The sequence below is a fragment of the Cygnus olor genome, chromosome 11, assembly GCF_009769625.2.
Source record: "Cygnus olor isolate bCygOlo1 chromosome 11, bCygOlo1.pri.v2, whole genome shotgun sequence".
In the NCBI taxonomy this organism is placed as follows: Eukaryota; Metazoa; Chordata; class Aves; order Anseriformes; family Anatidae; genus Cygnus; species Cygnus olor.
The window spans coordinates 8,353,796-8,375,066 of record NC_049179.1 but is presented as its reverse complement, the minus strand read 5'-3'; the positions used below and the strand labels follow the sequence as shown (position 1 = coordinate 8,375,066).

Here is a 21,271-nt window from a genome sequence, read left to right as displayed (position 1 = left end):
CAAGAATGCCAGTTCTGTAAGTGAAGATAATTCCAGAAGAAGAAACTGATTTAAAGTAGTGTCTTAATTTGGAGAAAAGGGAAATGCTTGAGAAAATAACAAAGTATTATTTGGCAAAAGAGGATATATGTTCTCACTTTTCTAACATGAACTTCAGTGTGATGCAAAATGAAGTATTTATTGGTTCTCACAACAATATGTGACCACTGGTGCTTGAGGAAAGACAGGAATTTCAGTATGTATGAAAGCTCTTTTCGAGACTGAAGGGAAAGGGAACATGTCAACAGACAAGGCAATGTAACATGATTATTTTTTATTCAATTCCTTTTTAGTAATGCCTTGATCAACCTTACACATTTTGTATGCTGATGGCTGATGAAACATCTTTTCTGTCTCATCGAAAAAGGTTTCAGACTTGTCATGTAGGAGAGGGGTTTTTATTTTCTCTGTAATACTAAGATTAGGAAAAGTCCCTTTCTTTAGCCTCTGTGCTTAATCCTGGTTGAATTCCATTCCTCTGATGTTAAATGGAGCAAATGGAAACCTGTCTTGCCATCTTCTGTCATGGAGTTGCACACAGTATAGTGTGTTGGTTTTTTTTTGTTGTTTATAAATGCTTTAATCATAGAATTTGGGTAGATGTTTCCAAGGGAAGTCCTCTTTATTTTTGTTTAATGCACCAGGATATTGCCAAGAAAATAGCTATTTTAAACCCCACAAGAATACCTGAAATACCTAGCTTCTAGGTCGTCTTTCTGCACTGCAGCAATTCAGTTTTTCATCAGTGCTACAATCCACTCCTTAAGCTCAGCGGCGTTAGCGGTCATCTGATTTATTGTCAAAGTCCTGCAGTTATTTGGCTTTTAATTTTCTTTCCCATTTTAGCTCCTGGTTTACTGTGTTAGACAGAGTGTTTCCTCCAACTTCATTTTCCACAGAGGAAACAACAGTGCAGAAAATTTTGTTGGCCTTAGTACCCCTTTATTTTTCTTGTCATAGAAAAATCCACAGGCTGAATATTAGTGGACTCAGCTGACCAGATGATGATAAGCCCAAAACACAAAATTCTGCAGATCATTTTTATTTGTACTTTCAAAACATACCTGTATTTCCAGTGTCTTTTGAAAGCTTCTTACAAATTTCTTAATTTCTTTAAAGAAAAGATACAGAGTACCTGTTTTCCACTGATTAAGTAGAAACTCTATGTTCAGGTCTCGTTCCAAATAAATATTCTGTATTTTGTATTTTTTTTTTTTTAAAACACGACTGTTGTGGTTCATTCTCCTGCCATTCTGTCTCCTGTCTCACTTCTAGGAGAACAGTTAAGGCAATCTTTTTTTTCCTGTTACTCTGTTGTCACTTTGTGACTGCTTTCTGGCCCTTTCACACTGATGATCTCCCATTTTATGATAAACATTGATATCCTTCCTGCAGGTTTGTATTTACTTCTAGTCACAACAGTATTTCTTCTTCTCATGCTGCTCAGTTACCAGCTTCTTCCCACTTCTAGTACAAATTGTTCTACTAGCTCAAACTAAAGGTCCAGCAAGCACAGCAGAGCAGCTAGTAGCACTAAGACAGTGGCTTGCAAATATGTGGCAAGTACTGACTGATACTTCCTCACTGCTTCTCATAATCCCGTGGTAAGGGACCCTGTTTAGCATTTTTATCACCTGCCTCTAATGCCTCTACAGATGTAAAGTAGAACTCTACATGTGAGCTAGTTACTGATTTCGCATTCAGGGCAAGGAAAGATGCACTGAGTGTGCTTTATTTTACACTCCAGGAGGAAATGAGCGGTGCCTTGTAACTATGTATTGTTCCTCATTGCCTAGCATGAGAGCATAGGTGAATAGCCCAGAGGTAGATATGTAAAATTGAAATGAGTCTGAATCCATGTGTGTGTGTGTCTCTCCCACCTCTGCATTTTGGCTTCATTACTGACCCTCATTAATGGAATGCCCTTTCTGAGGTAGCCTGCAGAGTCACTAGTTTTCATTTGTTCAAATAAACCTGAAGAGCTATTTCTTTTATGATGCCTATAAGAAATTAGCCAAGTAGTCTGCTGTTCTGTTTCTCTTACTCATCTCAGGAGGGAACTACTCAGATAAGTGGGTGGGAAGAATCGAGCAATGGAGGAAAAGGGCATGTTGAAAGCATATTGAAAAGTAAGATGACTTCCAATACCTAAAGTTGGCCAACAGGAAAGGTGGGGAGGGACTCTTTGTCAGGGAGTGCAGTGATAGGACAAAAAGTAAAGGTTTTAAACTAAAAAAGGGTAGATTTAGATTAGATATTAGGAATAAATTCTTTACTGGCAGGGAGGTGGAAGTAGGTGATCTTGATTGAAGGTCCCTTCCAACGCAAGCCATTCTGTGATTCCTTGACAAAAACTAGCAGGATAAACTATGGAGGGATAATAGGGAAATCAACTTGTTTGAGCAATGAAATAAATAAACATAGGACTAATAAAGAATTGCCTTTATGGCTGTACTGTTCACACTATTTCCTTACCATTTCCTTAAAAAAGCAGATAGTGAAAAGTCATAGACACTCAAAGCTGACAGTGCCTACTTGCTGTTGCACATTTTAGTTGCTGTTCAGTATAGATGATATTGTTACACCGATTTTCGTTGTTGTTTTGTTGAAATGTAGTTACCGGAGTATCATTACAAAGATGAAATTTTCCATGATTTGGAGACTTTTTCTTTGCTTTAACTGCTCTTTGTTTTCTGTTTCATGTTGAAGGTTACAGCGATTAGCAAAAGACCTTTTCAAGCACCTCCAGATGCAGGATAGCGGTTTGTTGGCAAACAACAAGGTTTCTGCTCTGGACCGGACTTTAGGAGAGATCTCTCGTATTCTGGAAAAAGAGGTATTGTGACTATTACTGTCTGTTGTGATTAATCTATAAACTGTGTTGCCCTCAATATCAATTTGGATTTGGGAATGTTTTAGATGTGTATTGATGAATGCTAATGACTACTATAGTAGAAGCTTGGAAGTTTCAGAGTGTATCTGAAAGGAGTTCTCCTGAAGAGAGTTCAACTGTCTAAATGAACAGAGAGCTCTGTTCATAAGAGAGAACTCTATTTCTAGCATTATGCATTAATTAATGCATTTGTTACTAATTTTGAGAAGTTATCTAATAAAATGCAGTAATTATAAATATGTATTGGAATTCCTGTGTTACTAGGTATTAGTACTTCAGGATTCAATTTTTTATTTAAATGTTTAAATCTATGACAAGGAGGCTTTGAAGAGAAAAACTGTGCAAGTTTTCTTTTTCTTCTTTACCAAATCCACACTTTTTTCAGCAAGTAGGTTCAGGACTCTTGCTATGAGCTTGATGTGTTCTAGTTACCAGTAGAAGATGAATATCATTTTTTTTACATCAAACAACAGGCTTGTATGACATTTCTAGTCTGTTTACATGGGATTTATAGCATCATTTCTGATCTGTTAGTAACTTTAGATAAGTCTGTGCTTCTACCACAAGTAAACAACATCTAAACAAGTGGATTTGACATGGATTGTTCTCCAGTTGTATTCTCTAGTATTTTAGAAAACTGTCTGATTTAAGTAGAATTTAAGCTAATTTTATGAGACCAGGTAAGTGATTTTGTATTTCTGAAAGTATAAAAGCTGATTCAAGCTTGAACATTTCTGTGACGAATATCATGAAGTTTAACTTTGTTATATTAGATTGTGGCAAATAGGCTTTCGTTTTATATTTACTGAAGTTTAAAGATTAGTAAAAATACGCATGTAATGTAAAAGACATATTTCTGTAAAATAAAGTGTGTGCTGTTCATTTCCCAGTTTGTGCTAACATATACCAATCTATGTTAATAACTGGAGTTGCGCTTAGGAGTAGAGGAAGGCTGATAAAGTGAGGATAAACACTTGTTTATCCTGTGCCATTTGTCCTCTTGGTACGACCAAAGGAAGCAGTGGAAGATTTTGAGCTTTCTAATTAAGAGGCCAGCTCTGTTCTGCCAGGAGCCCCAGCACAGATTAGAACAGCTCTTGCTGTGGTATTTCAAAGATATTTTGAGTCTGGCTGCAACCCAGACTGGCTAGTTGTGTTTTTTCTGTTCTCATCTTGCTTCCTACAGCTGCAATGGCTTGCACTTCACCCATGGGAGGAAAGTGGTCAGTTAAGAGTAAGTAGGAGATCTTTTTGCTTATTCACAGTGTAAGAGTTGCACAGAAGTTGACATTAGTTGGTAGTTTGATTTAATTGAAAGTACAGATCTGGCCTAATGCTATTTTTAAACAAGACTGTCACTACGTGCAGGCTATCATGGTTTGATTTTATATGTTTAATAAGGTTTATTATAAACATAATTACTATATTATAAAAAGCTTTTACCTAGCTGGCTAAATATTTTACAAGTGATTTGTCTGATCTGTTGTACTTTAATTTGTCCTTCTGCCTGTTGTCCTCAGGATGCTTTTGCAGCAGAACGAATGAAAGGACTCCTAAATAATCATCTTAGTACTAAATATTTCACTGGATGTTGTTAATGGTTTGAGCCATGTAGTTACACTTTTAGAACTCTGCACTCCAATTAGCAAGTTTTCACAGGACTGAGTCTTAAGACTTCTTCCATGTCCCACAGCACCAAAGAGCTGAAAAGCTCTGGGGGTGCTTTTTAGACAGGAGTTGACACGACACTGACAGGAGGAATGAGAGCTCCCTTGCTCTTCTGTAAATGTGCTTGGTTAGAGTATGCAGAAAGGTCCCTCAGCAATTTGACAGTGTTTGCCTCAGCTGTTCCTGGTGGTGTCCTTTCTCCTCAACCAAAAATTCAGGAAGGTCCCACATCACAAAGCTGTTGTGCTTTCCCAGAACACTGCTAAGCCTGTTTTTTGGGGTTGGTCTTCAGTGGAGGGTTGAGGTATTATGTGAATATATTGTATGTTTTTATGGTTTGAATTTTCTCTTAAGTGTTGTGCTTATAAAGCCTGCCTTGCTTTAAGGTAAAATGCTGAATTTTTGTAATTGAGAGCGTAGAATTTTCATCTTTATTATTATTTCAACGTGGTTGGCCTGCTGGCACAGTGGTTTGTCTTGTAATACAACTTTTTACACCGTTAGAACCTCCGTATTTGACTTTTCCAAAGAAAGGTTATTTTGTTCTCTCATTGACCCTTAGAAAAGACCTCTCTTTCATATCTGCAATCATGATATCCTGAATATTAGTACGGAGAGAAACCAAGTTAATAAAATCTGAGGAGGGGGTTTCATCATTGTGATTCAGAGTTAGTTTCTGTAAAGATAAGTGCCATGCTTGAAGGTTTTCACAGCTTAGTCAGTGTGAAACACAGCTTCTAATAGCATATACTTTTAAATACTGAACAGTGCCAGGATACTGTTCTCCTGTGTGTTATTTTAATTACTCTGAGTTGCTGATCAAGTTTAATAGCAGTTTTGAAAGACTTCCAACATTTTCCAATTGTGCAGTGTTTGTGTTAATTACTGAAACATTAATTTCATATTTATTTGAAAATTTAGAAAATGTGTTGTTGCACGAGGTCTCTGAAAAGATTTGTCTATATGTGAAGTTATTGAAATAATTACAGGAAACTAGTTTCCTGAGATTCTTTTAAATAAGACATGAATTGCAGCTAATTGTTAATCATAAATTGTTCGTAATGTTACTGCTTGTTGAGCCTGCAGTCGGGAAATAAAAGGTAAATTTGGTGATAGTCATACATTATTTTGTTGTTGATTTGGATTTTTACCCTCAAATCATTATTCTACCACTGGAGAAGTCTTATTACATCTGAGTGTCCTAATCGATAAGGTCAAGAAAGATTGATTGCAATAGCTGTCACTGTGTTTACGGCACAGATCATACGTAGTCATTTATAGAAGTGGATAGTAATTCTCTTGTTAACTTGTGAGTCAAGAAATCAGCAGACACATCTTACATGTCAATGGGCGGTGAAAAGAATCTTGATGGTGTCAGTCACTGACTGAGAGGAGGAGACTGACACTGTTAATTGAATTTCCCTGGAGAGCATAAAAATATACCATAATGTAGGGGGAGGAATGAGGGAGTGGGAACCACACAAGCTGTCAGTGTGTGTGAGCTGATAACAGTGATTTACCCTTACTAATGGCCTGGGTTGAATAAAGAATTGCCCTAAGGGAGAACAGAGTTAACAACAATAGATCCTTGCCACTTACTAGAAATTCTTCAGACTCAGAAAAGTTATGCACAAGTATTATCAAATAAAATTGATTCAAAAAAAAAAAAACAACAACAAAACCACCTTTTCAGTCATACTCTGAAACATTTAAGTTTTCTTTTGTTAGTACCTTACATTGACTGAAAAAGTGTATGCCTTCTCACCAGGGAAATAAAGATTTGTTTTATGAAGAGCAAAATACCAGTACAGCAGGAAGCGTTTGTTCCTAGTTTAAAGGGGTTTTGCATCAGCATATCCTCTAGATACTCAGATTGTTAAAGTGTAGCTTCTGACGATCTGACAAGAAGTGTGGCCATTAGTTGCACACAGCCTGTGGTTCACACATGCATTTTAATTAAATCAACATAGACGGTGCTATAAAGTCATAAACGACACTGTTGTTCCAATTTTAAACGGATTCCTGCCCAATGCCCCTTTGGAATGCATCCTTGCTTCTGCTGGTGACATCAGACCGGAGGTACAAAGCTGGATGGCGCTGTATGTGCTCAGTATGCTGCCCCTGGATCTATCTGACATACGGTGTGTTAGGGCTTTGATTGGGTTGTGCTCTAGGTTAAGGGAAGGCAGTCCTTAGGTTTTGTGCAGTCTGTCATCCTTCCTGGCAGAAATCCTGAAAGGAAGCTGTATTCACTTTCACCTCTACTTTGTTTAAAAAATATTAAACAAACAAAAACAACAAAACAAAACAAACAAACAAAAAACATGCACACAAACACAATAGCACAATGCATTCAAATGTTACCAAAAAGCCATGGCCTGATGTTGGCAAATTGTCATGTGGGACTCTTCAAGATCTTAAACTGAACATTATCAGATCTTAAATTCTCCTAAGAATGGGCCTTTGCTTAAAAAAAAAAAAAGAACCACCACAAACAAAAAAAACACCACCAACAAAAACTCATGTAGCCTCTTAAAGAAGGCAGAACTGCAGGACTAAAACAGTTTTCCTGCCGCAGTTTTTTCTGCTTCAGAATTTATACATGACCATTCTTCAAGAGACCTAAGCTTTCCATTACCAAGGGCAGCAGTGTGTTTCAGATATGCAGGGAACCCAGGATTAACTGCTCAAGTTTGACTAGAGCACTCATACAGAAGTGTCCTGTAATAGGGAATTCAGAAACAAATAGATTGAAATCAGTGTATCCTATTAGTGTGACCACAGATACAGTATTAAGCTGCTAATATCATTAATTTTCTTCAGTGTGCAGAGGTGATCGTTACTGATTTAAAAACAACAAACAAACAAAACCACTGTTTTCTGCTGTGTAAATATTGTGTGTTCTGCTGCCTGCAGTACATATATTTCTAAGGCTATGAACCTGACCTGGGTCAGAGGTGACTGCCGCTCACTCAGATGGACTTCCTAGACCTGCTGACACATCACTTCCCTAAAATTCTCCCTACTTTATTTTTAGTTTTGTGTTGTTTTGGTGGGGTTTATTTCGGTTAGTTTGTTTTGATACAGTTTTTAAAAGCCCTACTTTAAAATGTTTATGGTACCACAGCTGACGCACCCCACTGTTCTGAGGACCGTGGCTGGATGCTGCGTTCAGGAAGAAGTGTGGTGACAAGCAGCCGAGGGCAGCAGCCTTTTCACCTGGCTCAGCTGCAGCTAAAACACTGCAGTTAAATCACTGCTGTTAAATGTGTTCAGTACGTATATGTGACATCAAGACAAGCTGTTAATGTATCTCACATCCTCCTGACTGGGAATGTGACATACACGGTTTCGGTATGATCACAAAGGGAACCTCAGGATTTTTGGAATTCAAGTGCAACGGTTAACCTGCTTAACTGCAGGTTTTTTCATTACATTTCTCGTCAGGCCACGAGTTTGAAAAAGGTATTTATCACAACGCAAGTTATACAATTCCTCTAACTTAAGTGATTTGACGGGGAGCATCCTACAGATGTGCTGCTGAGGAGAGAGCTACAGGGGAAGGACAGAGGTTTCATAAATGTCCCAGCCTAAGCAAATGATAAAGCTGAAACTCACACTCATCACTAGGCACAAAACCCTAACAAGCAAGATTTCCCTGGTTCTGATGTTTATAAAACTACTAGGATTTTGTACTGTTTTGAGGATAGGTATGTCCCAGTTTCCTTCAGGTTTCCTAGGTGCAGTAAATAATACTGCAAATTAGGTTATTAAAGTATGGGACTAAAACTGAACTGAAGTGGATAGAAGAGGACGCTTATAACAAATGGAGCCACATTCATGGTGCTTATGCTTACTCGTCAGCTCTCTTGGCACAATTCTAACAGTAGTTGCTTTTCAGTAGGCTAAGTTTCAAGGTATTTATTTTTATTAAGCTGGAATAGTCCTTATCCTGAGAAGGGATTTCAGGGAAAGAAATGCATTCACTTAGGAAAAGGTGTAATTTTGTAACTCAAAAATGTGTGAATCTAAGCTAGTAATTGTTTCTTGTTTCAATACTTTTATTATTTTTAAAAAGGCTCTCAATTCTTGTAACTTCGAAAAAGTGCTCTCTTGATGACCATTAATGGTTTGTTTAGTGCCAGGCAACGTTTTTGTTTTTGCAATTTTTAGATAGATTTTTTGTCTTCCTTTTTCAGCAGTCATGATGTCAGTTATTTACATTTCAGGACAATGTTTGTTGTAACTTTCAAATACAAGGGGACTGTAGGGAGACAGTGTTTATGCCATTGTAAAGACTGTCAGAAATGGCTGGCCTTAGCAGCACAGTTAGGGTGCCTGTTTATGATTTGTTCTCTAAACTGTCAGGCCCACTGGGTATGGTGACCATAGCCAGTGTGAAGGTTCATAGGCCAGTTTCTGGAAGGCACATTGAGTTGTCTGTCCAGCTAGTCCTTCCCCTCCCCACCCCCCCAAAAATAGAAACTGAATCACCAGAAACTTAAACAGTAAGATTAAAAACTGTTTTTGCTCCATGTACCAATTCTTCGGCAGTGTTAAGTGGAACATGTGCAAGCTTTTGTACCATTTGCGATAAATTTCTTAAAAATCCTCCACAAAAAAAAAATTAAAATTGTTCTTGTGTGTGTGTAAAATACATATATGCAGACAAACAGATTTTAGAAGCAAATATTCAAAAATGTTACATACTTAGGATACCATATAAGAACACAGTAAGAATTGTGGTTCCCCATCTCTTACACATTTGGTTCTGATGCTGCGATAGTTTGTGAAGCTGGCTCAGGCACCTAGGTAGCTGCCTATTTCTAGTGTAGCAGAGTAGTGTAGCCATCCAAAAGGACTGAAAGACATTGAATTTAACAGCTGAACTTTATTTTTCAGGAGTATTCTGGACCAGCTGAAAAGGCAATGATGTATGTTTAAGCTTTTCTAAACTTACTATTGAGTATATTTTAACTGGATATGGCATCATTGCTCCACATAATCACTGAATGAATACTAGACAAGATACTGCAATTTGATACCAAACTCTTGAAGGAATTTAGAATTGCTAAGCTAAGCAAAAGTAACATAACAAGGTAGCATATTTTAAGCTAGATTATGTGTTCAGAAAAATCAGCCTAGCTTTAGAGTGTGCAAGTCATAGCTTGCTGTTTCACTTCTAATTCACACTTGAAAATTTTCTTCATTATGAAATAGAAGTAGCAAATTTTAAACCTAATTTTTTATCTAAAAATGAGTGATCCTGATTTAACTTAGTTTTATTAGTTAGACTACTTAGGGACAAGGATGATGATTGTCTCTGAAGAAAGCAGAAGTGTTAGAAGCGGAAGCAATGACTCATTAATTTCTTCAGAATTAATAATTCTTGCTTTTGAAGCATTGAAGGGTCACCTGGTAATAAGATGGTGGCAAAAATTGGTGAATCAGAGCATCATAGGACATTGCATGTGAGAAAGGGTGAAAATGACTGGTGCAGGGATTCTGCCTAAGTCATGGCATATGACGTAACCCAGCTTGTACCCCACCATCAGTATTTTGTGATCTCACATCTGTGTACGTGTGCACACAGAGGCACAGCGGTGTGTGAGCACAAGTGCACCTCAGCCAGTTTCTGTAAACAGCCTCACGACTACGTAATTTCTCAGCCTGACTGAAGCTTTCAAAAGTTACTTAAACTTTGACATTTGAACATTATTATAGTAATGAAAAGCTCAGTCAAAATGCCAGACTTTTATAGGTGTTTTTGTGATTGAGAGGAATTTTTTTCCTTGAAGGGATACCTTCTGTGATGCAGGGCTTTGTTTTCCCATTTACTTACTATCTCCCGTTTCCCCACTAGAGGGCACTACGGGCAGAAACAACGGCACGTCCCCTTCATCCTTACAAGTAACACAGCTCTATTTAGAAGTCAAATTCTGGTTTGGAAGAAAAAATGCTTACGTGAGATTTCAATCTGGTTAATACTGAAGCGACTTCTAGGGCCAGAGGTGTTACCTGCTAAATTGGTTTGCCCATTAATTTTCAAAGTGCAGTGAATTTCATTATGGCTATCATCAGAACAGGAACTCAGGCATTGTTGACTCTTGTAGGGGACAAACCAGCCCCGGTGTCGTTCAGTTGGGGTACTCCTGTCATTAGAGCACATCTCGGAATTTCTGCCAGCAGCTCCAGCCAGTCCTGTGGCACTGTGCAAGTGGGCTTAGAAATTGCACAGCTTCGTTTCCCACTTAGCTCCTTACAGCAGCAGGCCTCCTGGTTTTGATGTGTGGAATATTTACTCAGGTAAATAGCAGATAACCTGTTGGGACTTAAACATGCAGTCAACTTTATAGGGTGTTTATATGAAAAAAAAAAATCTACGTGCGCAGTGTTCATATTAAGAATGAAGAACACAAAGCAAAGTGGCACACGCCCGCAGTTACATAGGCGTGTAGCTGAGTGATGTACGCCTGAAGCTACTCCCTAGTGCGGGTGAGGGGCGGCCAGCCTCTGGTACTGAGCGGCTGTTCCCCGCGCCCTCATGCCAGGCCGGTGCCATGGGGCCGCAGCTGCGCTGACCCCGGCACGGCCCACACAGGACACTGGGACAAGACATGCCCTGACTTCAGCCCTGTGCCCGCTCCTCCGCCAGCCTCGCAGCACCGCAGCAGGACCCTGTGGGGCCATTGATGCTGTCATGTTGTAGCCTGCTGCCTTCGCTCAGGGACATGATATGTGTCTTTTGGCTCGCAGCCATACAAAGATTGTGATCCGCGGCTCGTTCATTTACAGCAAAAAGCCTTCTTTTACACTGGGCAGTGGGCATTTAGTGGCCACAGTGTTTAAAAAATGAATGCTATCTTAATTTTTCTTTGCTTTCATCCAAGTTCTGGGGCTTTGTTCTTAATGAAAGTAATTGCTATTCTTATTTTTAAAGGTAATCAGAAGTTAAAACTTTAAGCTTCATTTCAGCTAAACATATGATATGTTCTGTATGAAGATTGGATTAAATTTATTTCTTATTTTCAATAAAAACTAACAGTGCAGGTCAAATATCTGTAATAGCTTTGTTTTATGTGTCATAAGGTTCATAATTGTATCATAGTCATAACATCCAAATATTTTCCTTAGATAGTATTTTCAGAAGCTGAAATTATTGGAATAATTTGAATATTTTCTGTTGGAATATAAAAATCAAGCTCTTTTCTGTTTGAAAAAAATACTGTGTTTGTAGCAACTGGCGAACTGCAAATTTCAAAAATTGAAATGAGGATAAATTTGGGGAATATTTCAGATTATTTTGTGGTGCCATAGGATAGAGAAGCTATCACCTTTTCTCTATTGGCCTCATTCTACCTTGGTACCATGGACACCAAATTAAGATTGAAATTTGTGGTGATCTGATCCGGGAGATCACACTAAGTTAACGTGAGTCGTAATGGCTCTGAAAGAGGCATATTTATTCTGATTTGTATGAGACTTAAATGTGTTTTTCTGTAGCTCTGTATCAGTAGAGTCCTACTTTCTGCCCTAATGGCATTCACCAAAATCATAGTGACAGCAATTGCTGAGCGTAAAGGGCAAGTTCCTTGGTTTTTCGATTTATACCAGTGAGGAAGAAGAAAGCACTGAGAGTTGCCACCTTTAATTTTACTGTGTGAAATCAGCAAGTGGACTTAGCTCTTTTTCATGGGCCTGGAAGGTCCTTTATTGAAAAAGTGCAAGTGTCTGGCTGCTGGTGTTTGACAGTGAGAATATTTACTTTTTATTTGTCTCTTCTTTAAGATACAAAATACCTTCCTTGAATCAGCCAGTTGGCAGGGATTGGGGTGAGGTTGGTTAGGGACAGGAGGCAGCACAGCCAATTAGCTTTGTCTTGCTCCCCGTTTTGCAGGATGTGTGTGCCTGTGGCCAGTGGAATATAAGTTGTATTCAACAAGTTGTATTCAACTTCGGATACTCCTGCAGTAGCCAGTTTCAGCCTGCTGTGATGTCTGGGGAAGGGAAGTCATTAATCAAATTTAAAGCTGAATTACAGCAGTTTAAAAATGATTTAAAGTCAAAATCCAAAGTTTATGAAGTGCATAGAATTTTAAAATTTAAACACAAGTCTTTTTTTACCAGCTAAAACTAGAATTCAGGCCCTTGGATCTCTGTATTTTACCACAAAAATCTAGTAATTTTGTGAACACAGAACATAACAGGGAATTCTGTGTTTATGCTTCCTTTGCTCTAAGTGTAAATCAAGGCTGAAGCTGTCCTTAGGAAAATACAGAATATTGAGTTCAGAGCATGAACTCAGCATCTGATCAAATGGATATAACTGATGAAAACCTGAGATCTAAGTAACCCTACTCAAAACGAACTCAGTACTTTAAAGCCTTTAATTGGGAGGTTAGGAGCTTTTCATGTATGAATATTCAGCCCTGAGTGTCAGTGATGCATGTTGCCAGAAGCACATGGTGTGAAAAGCTTCAGCAACGTGCAGAGACCCCCGGAGCACTGCATCAGCCATCTTAACTCTGTGTGGTACAAACTACTCCTAGTTGCAGAAACATCGCCTCATCCGACCAGCGGTAGCGGTGGGCAGGATAGCAATACCCCGGTGGCTGTCGTTCAAAGAGCAGGCTGCGTGCAAACACAGGAGGAGCTCTTGGGACAGCATTTTCTGCCCAAGCAGACATTCCTTGTCACTGCCAGGAGGAAGTCAATAGGTCAGATGTGTGTTGCCTCGTGCAAGTTGGACCAGGCAGCTTTATATCATCAATAACTTGTTTTGCCCGGAGTTTCTGTAATCTGTGGATTAACCTTTTTCTCAAGATGAACATATAAATAGGAACTTGTTACTAGAGGTCAGCTACAGACTATTTTTTAACTTGTTTGCTGGAAATGGTATTACAAGGCAAGTTCAGTTCACAGATAAGCTCTGCAGTGTTGTTATTCCAAGATTTACTCTGCAGTCTGTTACTGAAAACTGCTGTGTTGATTTCTGATTCTGTGGTATGCAGTTAGATGTTGTTAGCTTCCAAGGCACTTAACGCATTACTAGTTGGGACCTTTTGCTGTCCGGTCTGGTGCTCTTTTTTCTTCTGTGTCCATTTGTATCAGAATACGTTCCAACATATGCAAAGTCATTTCTTCATTGAGCATTTGCAGGACAAGAGATCTGTTTTAATATCATAAAATCAGCGTAAATAACCACAGTTAATTATTTTCTTCATATTGTGTTTTCCTGCGCCCCATCTGTCTGCCTGTGGTAGTGGCATCCATGCAGTTGTACCAGTGATAGCACTGAGCGCAGGCACAGCAGTGAGCATTCGGTGGTAAGAAATTGTATAATATATATATATATATATAATATATACACATATATAAATATAATATATAGTATAATAATAATAATAATAGTATTAATAGTAATAATGTGGACGAAATAAGTGATGCACAATGCAATTGCTCACCACCCGTTGACCGATGCCCAGCCTATCCCCGAGCAGCCGGCCCCCCACCCCGGCTAGCCACCCCTATATATTGTTCAGCATGACGTCAGATGGTATGGAATACCCCTTTGGCCAGTTTGGGTCAGCTGTCCTGGGTCTGTCCCCTCCCAGCTCCTGCTGCATCCTAGCCTGCTCGCTAGCAGGACAGAGCGAGAAGCTGAAAAGTCCTTGGCTTGGTGTAAGCACTGCTCTACAACAATTAAAACATCAGCATGTTATCAGCGCTCTTCTCATTCTAATCCAAAACATAGCACCCTGCCAGCTACTAGGAGGAAAATTAACTCTGTCCTACCTGAAACCAGGACAGGTGGTAAGAAAGTGCCCTAGGCATTCTGCTAATGAGCAGGTGCCAATTTAGATAGAGATCATGGCTAAAGTAATTATTTTTTGGTTTTATATTTTTTGAAGAACTAGAGGTTTTATTTCATTTAGTCTGCTGGTATATGTTAACACACGTTCAATATTTTTTAAATTCCACTTCTGATTTGAAAACCGTATCACCTAAAGATGCCTTTGTTGTGTGTTCTCATCTGAAATACTTCACAAACCCACATTTTTTATCTACGCAGCAGTCCTCTATTACTGTCGTGTGGATGGGGTAATGGGAAAACAGTCCAAGGGATTACAAGAGAGTACCCAAGGCAATCAGTGTGAACGCTGTGTTTAGAATTCAAGAGTTTTTGACTGCCCTGCAGGTCTTCAAACAAACAACCGTAGCTCCCTCTCTCTATCTTCTCCCACATAATTTTAATATCTCTAGTTTTGCTGGATTGCACTGGTTTTCATAGTTCAGCTGAAGTCACTGCCGCTTTCCTGTGGCCAAAATTTTCAATAATGAAATGTCAGCAATAGGAATTTAAGAATGGATTAATCATGCAAGAGATCTGCAACGTTTCTATTCACTGGACAATTTCTTGTCCAAAAATTTCTGGGAGGGAACAGGAGAAGATCACTTAAGTGGTGCTCTTAGTATATTTGTTTGGGAACTGTCAAAATGGTCCTAACTGAGTCATCCATAGAGATCTAGGAGCAGTTGTTCCTGGTTGAACCTTTATCCTTGCTTTTCTTTGAATTGATACACTCATTGGGTGTCCAGTTATTATAAATAAACATTTTTATTTTTAATAAGCACAAGTGCTGTAATGCTCAGTGCTGTCTTAATATTTATAAAGACATCTTATTTTCACCAACAATATTGCCTATTTCTGGTTAGACTCCTTAGAATGAGTGAAAGCAGCTAAACAGATGATGTGGTTCACTGGTTTACCTTCACCTGTCTTTGCTTTATGGCTTTCACTGGGTTGTGGAAGTTCACAAACAGGATTGCGACGGTCCTGTCCTCGACATCAACACAGTCATTAATAGAGTGCCTCTCTGTGATTTTACTGTTGAACTGAAAAGAAACTGCAGAACTTGGAAGATTGTTGGAATAAGGTTCATCTTCCTCAATAGGATAATGCACTAATTCAAAAAGGAGCCCTACTCAGTATGGTTTACCTTATAATATGGAACAACATTTGGAAACGGAAGTATGAATTAAAGAATGTGCATAGGCAGAAGTTAAATTTATAAGCATGTGACATTTAGTGTTTGCAAGACAGACTTCAGAACAGACCTAGACTGATTTTAAGTAGCTTGCAATATATGACAGTTGTAATGTGCTTATAGAAAGTATAGTAGTAAATGACTTTTTTTGAACTTTTCATTGAATTTGAAAACAAAGAAAGCTTAGTTTTATTGTTATATTTCAGTGGTGTAGCAACAGCTGTTCTTTTCAGTCTTTCTTCTTGTTGTACCTATGTATTCTTCTTCCTTTATGCTAAATATGTGTAATTGCAGTTAATATAGCGTTGTTAATAAAGAAAACAAAGAAAAGGGGGAAAAAAAGTCACCACCAAACCAGTATTATCCAAATGGCTTAGAGGCTGCAGGGTAAGCTCTACAGGGGAGTGTGGAAGTACCAAACATCCTGCAGGGAGGTATTGCGAATTTACCTGCCTACCATCTCAGGATCTAAGCAGATGCTAGGTAAGCATCCTCACCTAGATGAAGGCACTGAGATCAGTTGTTTTGGAATGCAAACACAGAAATTAGAGGAGCTGGCTTATCTTTAAGGCTTCAGAATCAGCTAGCTCTGCCCTTTGCTTTGTTGCAAAGGAGCATTACTCAAGCCCTCCTTTCTGTGGCCTTGGCATAGCATTACCTAAGGAGCTTGGGTGCCTTAACACGTAAAACATGTAAGCAATTCATGAAGGGGGAGTTGGCACAAACGCCTGCTAGATGTCCTTAATGTGAATGAATGCCTCCCCATAATGGTACATAGATGATACTAAGCCAGTCCTGTCTCGTACTTGAGTCCCGCACCTAGTTTCAGATTTACATTTTCCTACTGATGTGCAGGTGCCTGAAATTCTGTTGTAGGTCGAATCACTCATTTGAAAAACCAGTTTTAAGATTTTTCAGGCGGAACAGGGCATTATTATACTAGTGTAGTACTGATTTCACTAGTTATAATTATTACAGAAAACAAAATTGAGTATTTTACTAGAAAATATTATTTTGCTGTGTTCTCTCCAGTGATTCTTACTAAAAACACTTTTTCCTGGAGGACTAATAGGAGTGTAGATTTTTTCTATGCTGACCAGCGTATCTGTGATTTTGTATGTGCTTGTAGATACAATGATGCATTATTTAAAGAGAGGAGGAAAAAAAAAAAAAAAAAAGAAAAAGGGTCCAGCCCAGGATTCAGTTATCTGGCTTCTTTTTCTGAGGCAGCTTTGAACTGTATTTCTTAGCTCCTGGCATTTAAGAATCTTCAAACACCCAAGAAAACAAAAGAAGAACACTCTGAAGATGGATTTCAACTACATTTTGCTAATTAGTTTTACTTCTTCCTTCAGTAAACAGTTTAACAAGTGCAGAATAGTCACACAAGCTCAGTGTGTTCTTTCAGAAATAGAAATCAGTTTCAAAATACTTGGGTTTCATTCACAAATATTTTCCATCTTACCAGTTTTAGTTCTGAGGTCTCTTCAAAATGTCTTTTCAGATTAGTTTTTTATTCAGACATACAGAGTGGGACTAGCAGAATGCGTTCTTTTGGATGAGGAAGGAAAATGTTTTTTAATCAACATCAGAATATTGATTATGGATGCCTGTCTGTGGGGTGGTTTGCACAGCAGTTTTTTTAAAGGTAGTTTGAAAAGATTTCCGATGCAAGTGCTGATATTCAAACTGAAGTGCTGAAGTTACATGGAACAGAGATGCTAAAGCTGGCATGAAATCATTTTGGATGTTAAAGGTCTGCATTATTTCTGATTCTTCTCTGTATATTAAATAATAAGAGTACTTTAACAGGAGAAATGTATGGAAGTGAGTACTTTGGTATAGGACGTTGGATTTCACCCAATAACTCTTGCACCATATTAATAAATTGATTTAACTAGGATCATATTTTTCTAGGAGATAATCAGGTTTGATTTAAAACCTTCAAATGATTGAGTGTCGACTTATATCCTAAGTATATTATGGTAGTCGTTAATTACTCTTGGCATTAAAAAATCACTTTATCTGAATTCATCCAGTCTTGACTTATAAATACCAGCTGTTACTGTGCAGTATCAGAAATCGTCTTCCCATTCAGGTGCTTCCATCCGGTGATCCTGTCATATTTTACTTTCCCTGACATACACTAGATTGTACTTCCATAGTGTCTCACGTTGAGCCAGGTTTCTCTGGCCTCCAAGCTTGTTTGACAAACCTTCCAGTTTTGTCCCATGGCCTGTGTAAAGCGGGAGCAGCAGAGCAGGGTAGCAGTTTTGGCTTTTCTTCTGCCCTGGAATATTCTATGTAGGCATCAAAAAGTGTTACTAATTGATGCTCACTTTACTTCGCTCTGTGTTACTTAGTATAACCGCTGACTTTTATAAATAACTCAAAGATGTTCTCCTGTTTTGATTTATTTCAAAGGCATACAGTTATATTATCCAGCTACCTCAACAAATGAAGCAAACCCCAGCAAAGTAACAACACTACTGGCCCTTTCACATCTTCTGTTGCCTGTGTGTTCTGAGCAGAGTAATTGGATATTGTGAGGCGTATGTGTTAATAACTTGTTTTGCTGTGTTTATTTTCTTTGTGAAATGTCAGATGATGAGATGAAACCGTTATTTTGAGCTCTGTATTTGGCCTGCTAGTTCTTGACTTTGCCAAATCTACTGGTATCATTGAGTAAGTGGTGCTTCTGAAGGTGCCACAGATGCCAAACCCTGATAAAATCCACCCTGTCTTGCTAATGAACACACAGATAGTTGTTCCCATCTGCTGCCTCTGCCTCTGTCTGGAAGGTTGGGAAGCCCTTCTTGATCACAAAGGACTAATTATTGTCTGTAGAGGAGTCAAGTACAAAGGACAGTTCATCCAGTCTGACCGCTACTACACTGCAGGCCACCAAAGATTAACAGCTGCTTCTCCTTTGATTAGGTTAGGTAATAACAGTTCTTTAGTTAATAATTGGATGATTCCCAGGCCATGTAATTCAGGTTTAGGCTGTCATTTTTTGCTGGCATGTTGCTGAGCTGTATTATTGGAATGGAGCCTGTAATCCTATTAGTCAGTTGTCACTCAAGCCATAGGAAAGGAGAAAAGAGGAATTCAAATCCATTAAGGTTTTGTAACAGGTAATCAGCCCACACTTGGTGGAGTGTGCAGGGACCTTCCTGAGTGTTTGTCATGATTTAAAAAAGAAAAGATTAATTTTAAAACTTTATTAAAACGCTTAGTTCAAAATTAATCCTTAACATTGTTACATGGTTGTTTGTCATTTCTGTTCAGTTGCCACGTGTGCATTAGTGTGCCTACATTCTGCTGAATAGGTACATGATTCATACACTGCTGTGTTGAAGTTAGTTAACGCATGCTCTAAATGGACAAGTATATAGGAGTCCAAAAATCACAAATGCACACTTAATATCACGTTAGCTGTGTTGGCTTTCCTCCTGTACAAACAAGACTACTGTATTTTACAATGATGCAGACTTCTGAAAAGCAAAGAAAGCAAGACTTTTTTTCTTGTATTAGTTTTGAGTGCAGCGTCATCTGTTCTGAGGACTACATCTCCAATGCTATTTTTGTAATGGTTAAGACAAATTTAGGGGCATCTGCATGGCTTTTGTGCCTTCACCTCTCTCTGTTCAGAAATGCTTAGATGACAGTAATAATCATTTTTTTCCCTACATGTTCATTTGCCCAGGCTCTCCTGCATGACAGGTAGCTTTAGAGCTTTGAAATCCTTTTATACTTGCAATCAGGTTGTCTAAAAATGTTGTTTAAAATAGTTACATGTTTGTGAAAGTATGCATGAGGCAAGGCAAAGCAGTTTCACTGTTGAAAACCAAACTTAAATATCTTTTGTACAACACATGAACCTCATGTATTGACTGCCTTTGCTGAATAAGCTTCCCAGTCTAACTGTGCAGGCCACTCTGAAGGAACAGTTTCTGTAGTGAAACTATGAAACAGTTTTCATAAGCATCTAGCTAAAGTAATTGAAGAGACTAGGTTAGAAGGCTGGAGGATTCTCTCAGGCAGCAAAATGTGCCATGCTGGTTTGTGCCCTTCCAGATAGGGAGTTAACGTTATCTCCCAATAGGATCTGTCATTTTTCATATTCTTGTGGTGCCTGATCTGCTCGGTGCTTTTGCTGCTGCAAAAGTAAAAGTTGTAATTACCCAAATGGGTCTTTCATTCAGACACACTGAAATCTTTGAATTTATTCATACAGGTCAGTGGGTAATACAAAGCAACAGAGAATGATAAGTGAGCATCAATTAGTAACAGGTTTTGGTTTCTGCATACAATTTAAAGAAGAATATTATTGAGCAAGGGCTTGAGTAACTTGTATGCCTCAGCTACTTCTAAAGTATCAGCTAACGTAAAGATTTAGCACTACAGAACATTAAGTGAATTTGGATCATATTTTGAAGCATGTAGGTTATTTAGAAAGAAACAAATTGAGTAAGATACCCTGCTCTCATATGGTTATGCTTTAAGAAAGATTTCTTCAGATGAATATGTAAATACTTCAAAATTTGAAAACCATCTCAAGCAGAAATTAATTCAGACGTCTTAAAAACATGTTGGTTTTATTGGCTGCTATATTCAGGAGAATATGGCAATATTTTTCAGCCCTGGGGTGATTTAATACTGTTCTTTCCTTACACACAGCTCATCTTCTACCTGAGGTCTCGTATCATGGGTAGCTGAGGAGTTGCCTGTGCATTTTTCACTGTTTTCTCAGATGGCACAGTCACACAGCATTCACTCTGAAAACGTCAGTGATGCAATATTCAAGTGACGCTCTGCTCCTTTGTGGCTGGGGCATGCTTTCCCAGCAGTTCCCATCACCTGCGCTGACCCGAGGCCAGGCGGAGGAGCTGTCCCTGCAGTGGGGGCTGTTGGCAGAAGGGTGCCTGCATGGTGCATACGTACTGGCATATACTCACAAGCACCGTGTGCCAGCAGCTATTTCAGTAGTCGGCATTGTGTTTCAATAAATGGGCTAAAAGCTCTTGGATTTCTCCATCCGGAAAGAACCCTTGGAGGTAAATACGTTTGATAGTATGCCAAAAGCCAGTGAGATCAGTAGCGTGCTCCTAATCACTGGGTGGCAGTTTCACAGACCCGGTGAACAGTTTGCTCAAGAATCCTTCCCAGCTTTGCTGCCAGTTTGTGTTTCTTCCTTTTAAGTTCCACCCCCCCACCCCTTTCATGAGCATACTTAGGGATTTATTTCCATGATAGCTAAATGTCAAAATGCTGATTAAGTAATCTAGAGAGGAGAATAATAGGGATTAAAGCTGAATGATACTAAACTGGGAGAAATTACAAACTCACTTCAGCTTGATAGAAAGCTAGTAGTAAAGGAAGTTCTTTACAATGTAGATTTGTGTTTTGCAAAGTATACTTGTGTTTTAGCAAAATACTGTACGAAACTAAAGGTTTAAGGCTAAAATAACACTCTGCTTGGTGATGCTGTCAGGCTTTCTTTCAGAGCAAGGACTGAATTTGCAGGGTCCACATGCTGTGAAATACACAACCTGGTATCATCAGCATAATAATGGCACTCACGTTTTAATGTGATCTGCCTAAGTGATTTTATGCACACGTA

The 21,271-nt window shown here is 38.7% G+C and overlaps 1 protein-coding gene across 8 annotated transcripts in view; it reads left to right on the top strand.

Annotated features, from left to right (window-relative positions):
- SCAPER (S-phase cyclin A associated protein in the ER) overlaps positions 1 to 21,271 on the top strand; it is a 157,254-nt gene that overhangs the window by 80,206 nt on the left and 55,777 nt on the right. For all 8 annotated transcript variants that reach the window (XM_040570633.1, XM_040570632.1, XM_040570635.1 and 5 more), the window contains one exon: positions 2,749 to 2,875. In XM_040570633.1, the coding sequence (XP_040426567.1) occupies positions 2,749 to 2,875 (127 nt within the window). The remainder of the gene's footprint in view (positions 1 to 2,748; positions 2,876 to 21,271) is intronic.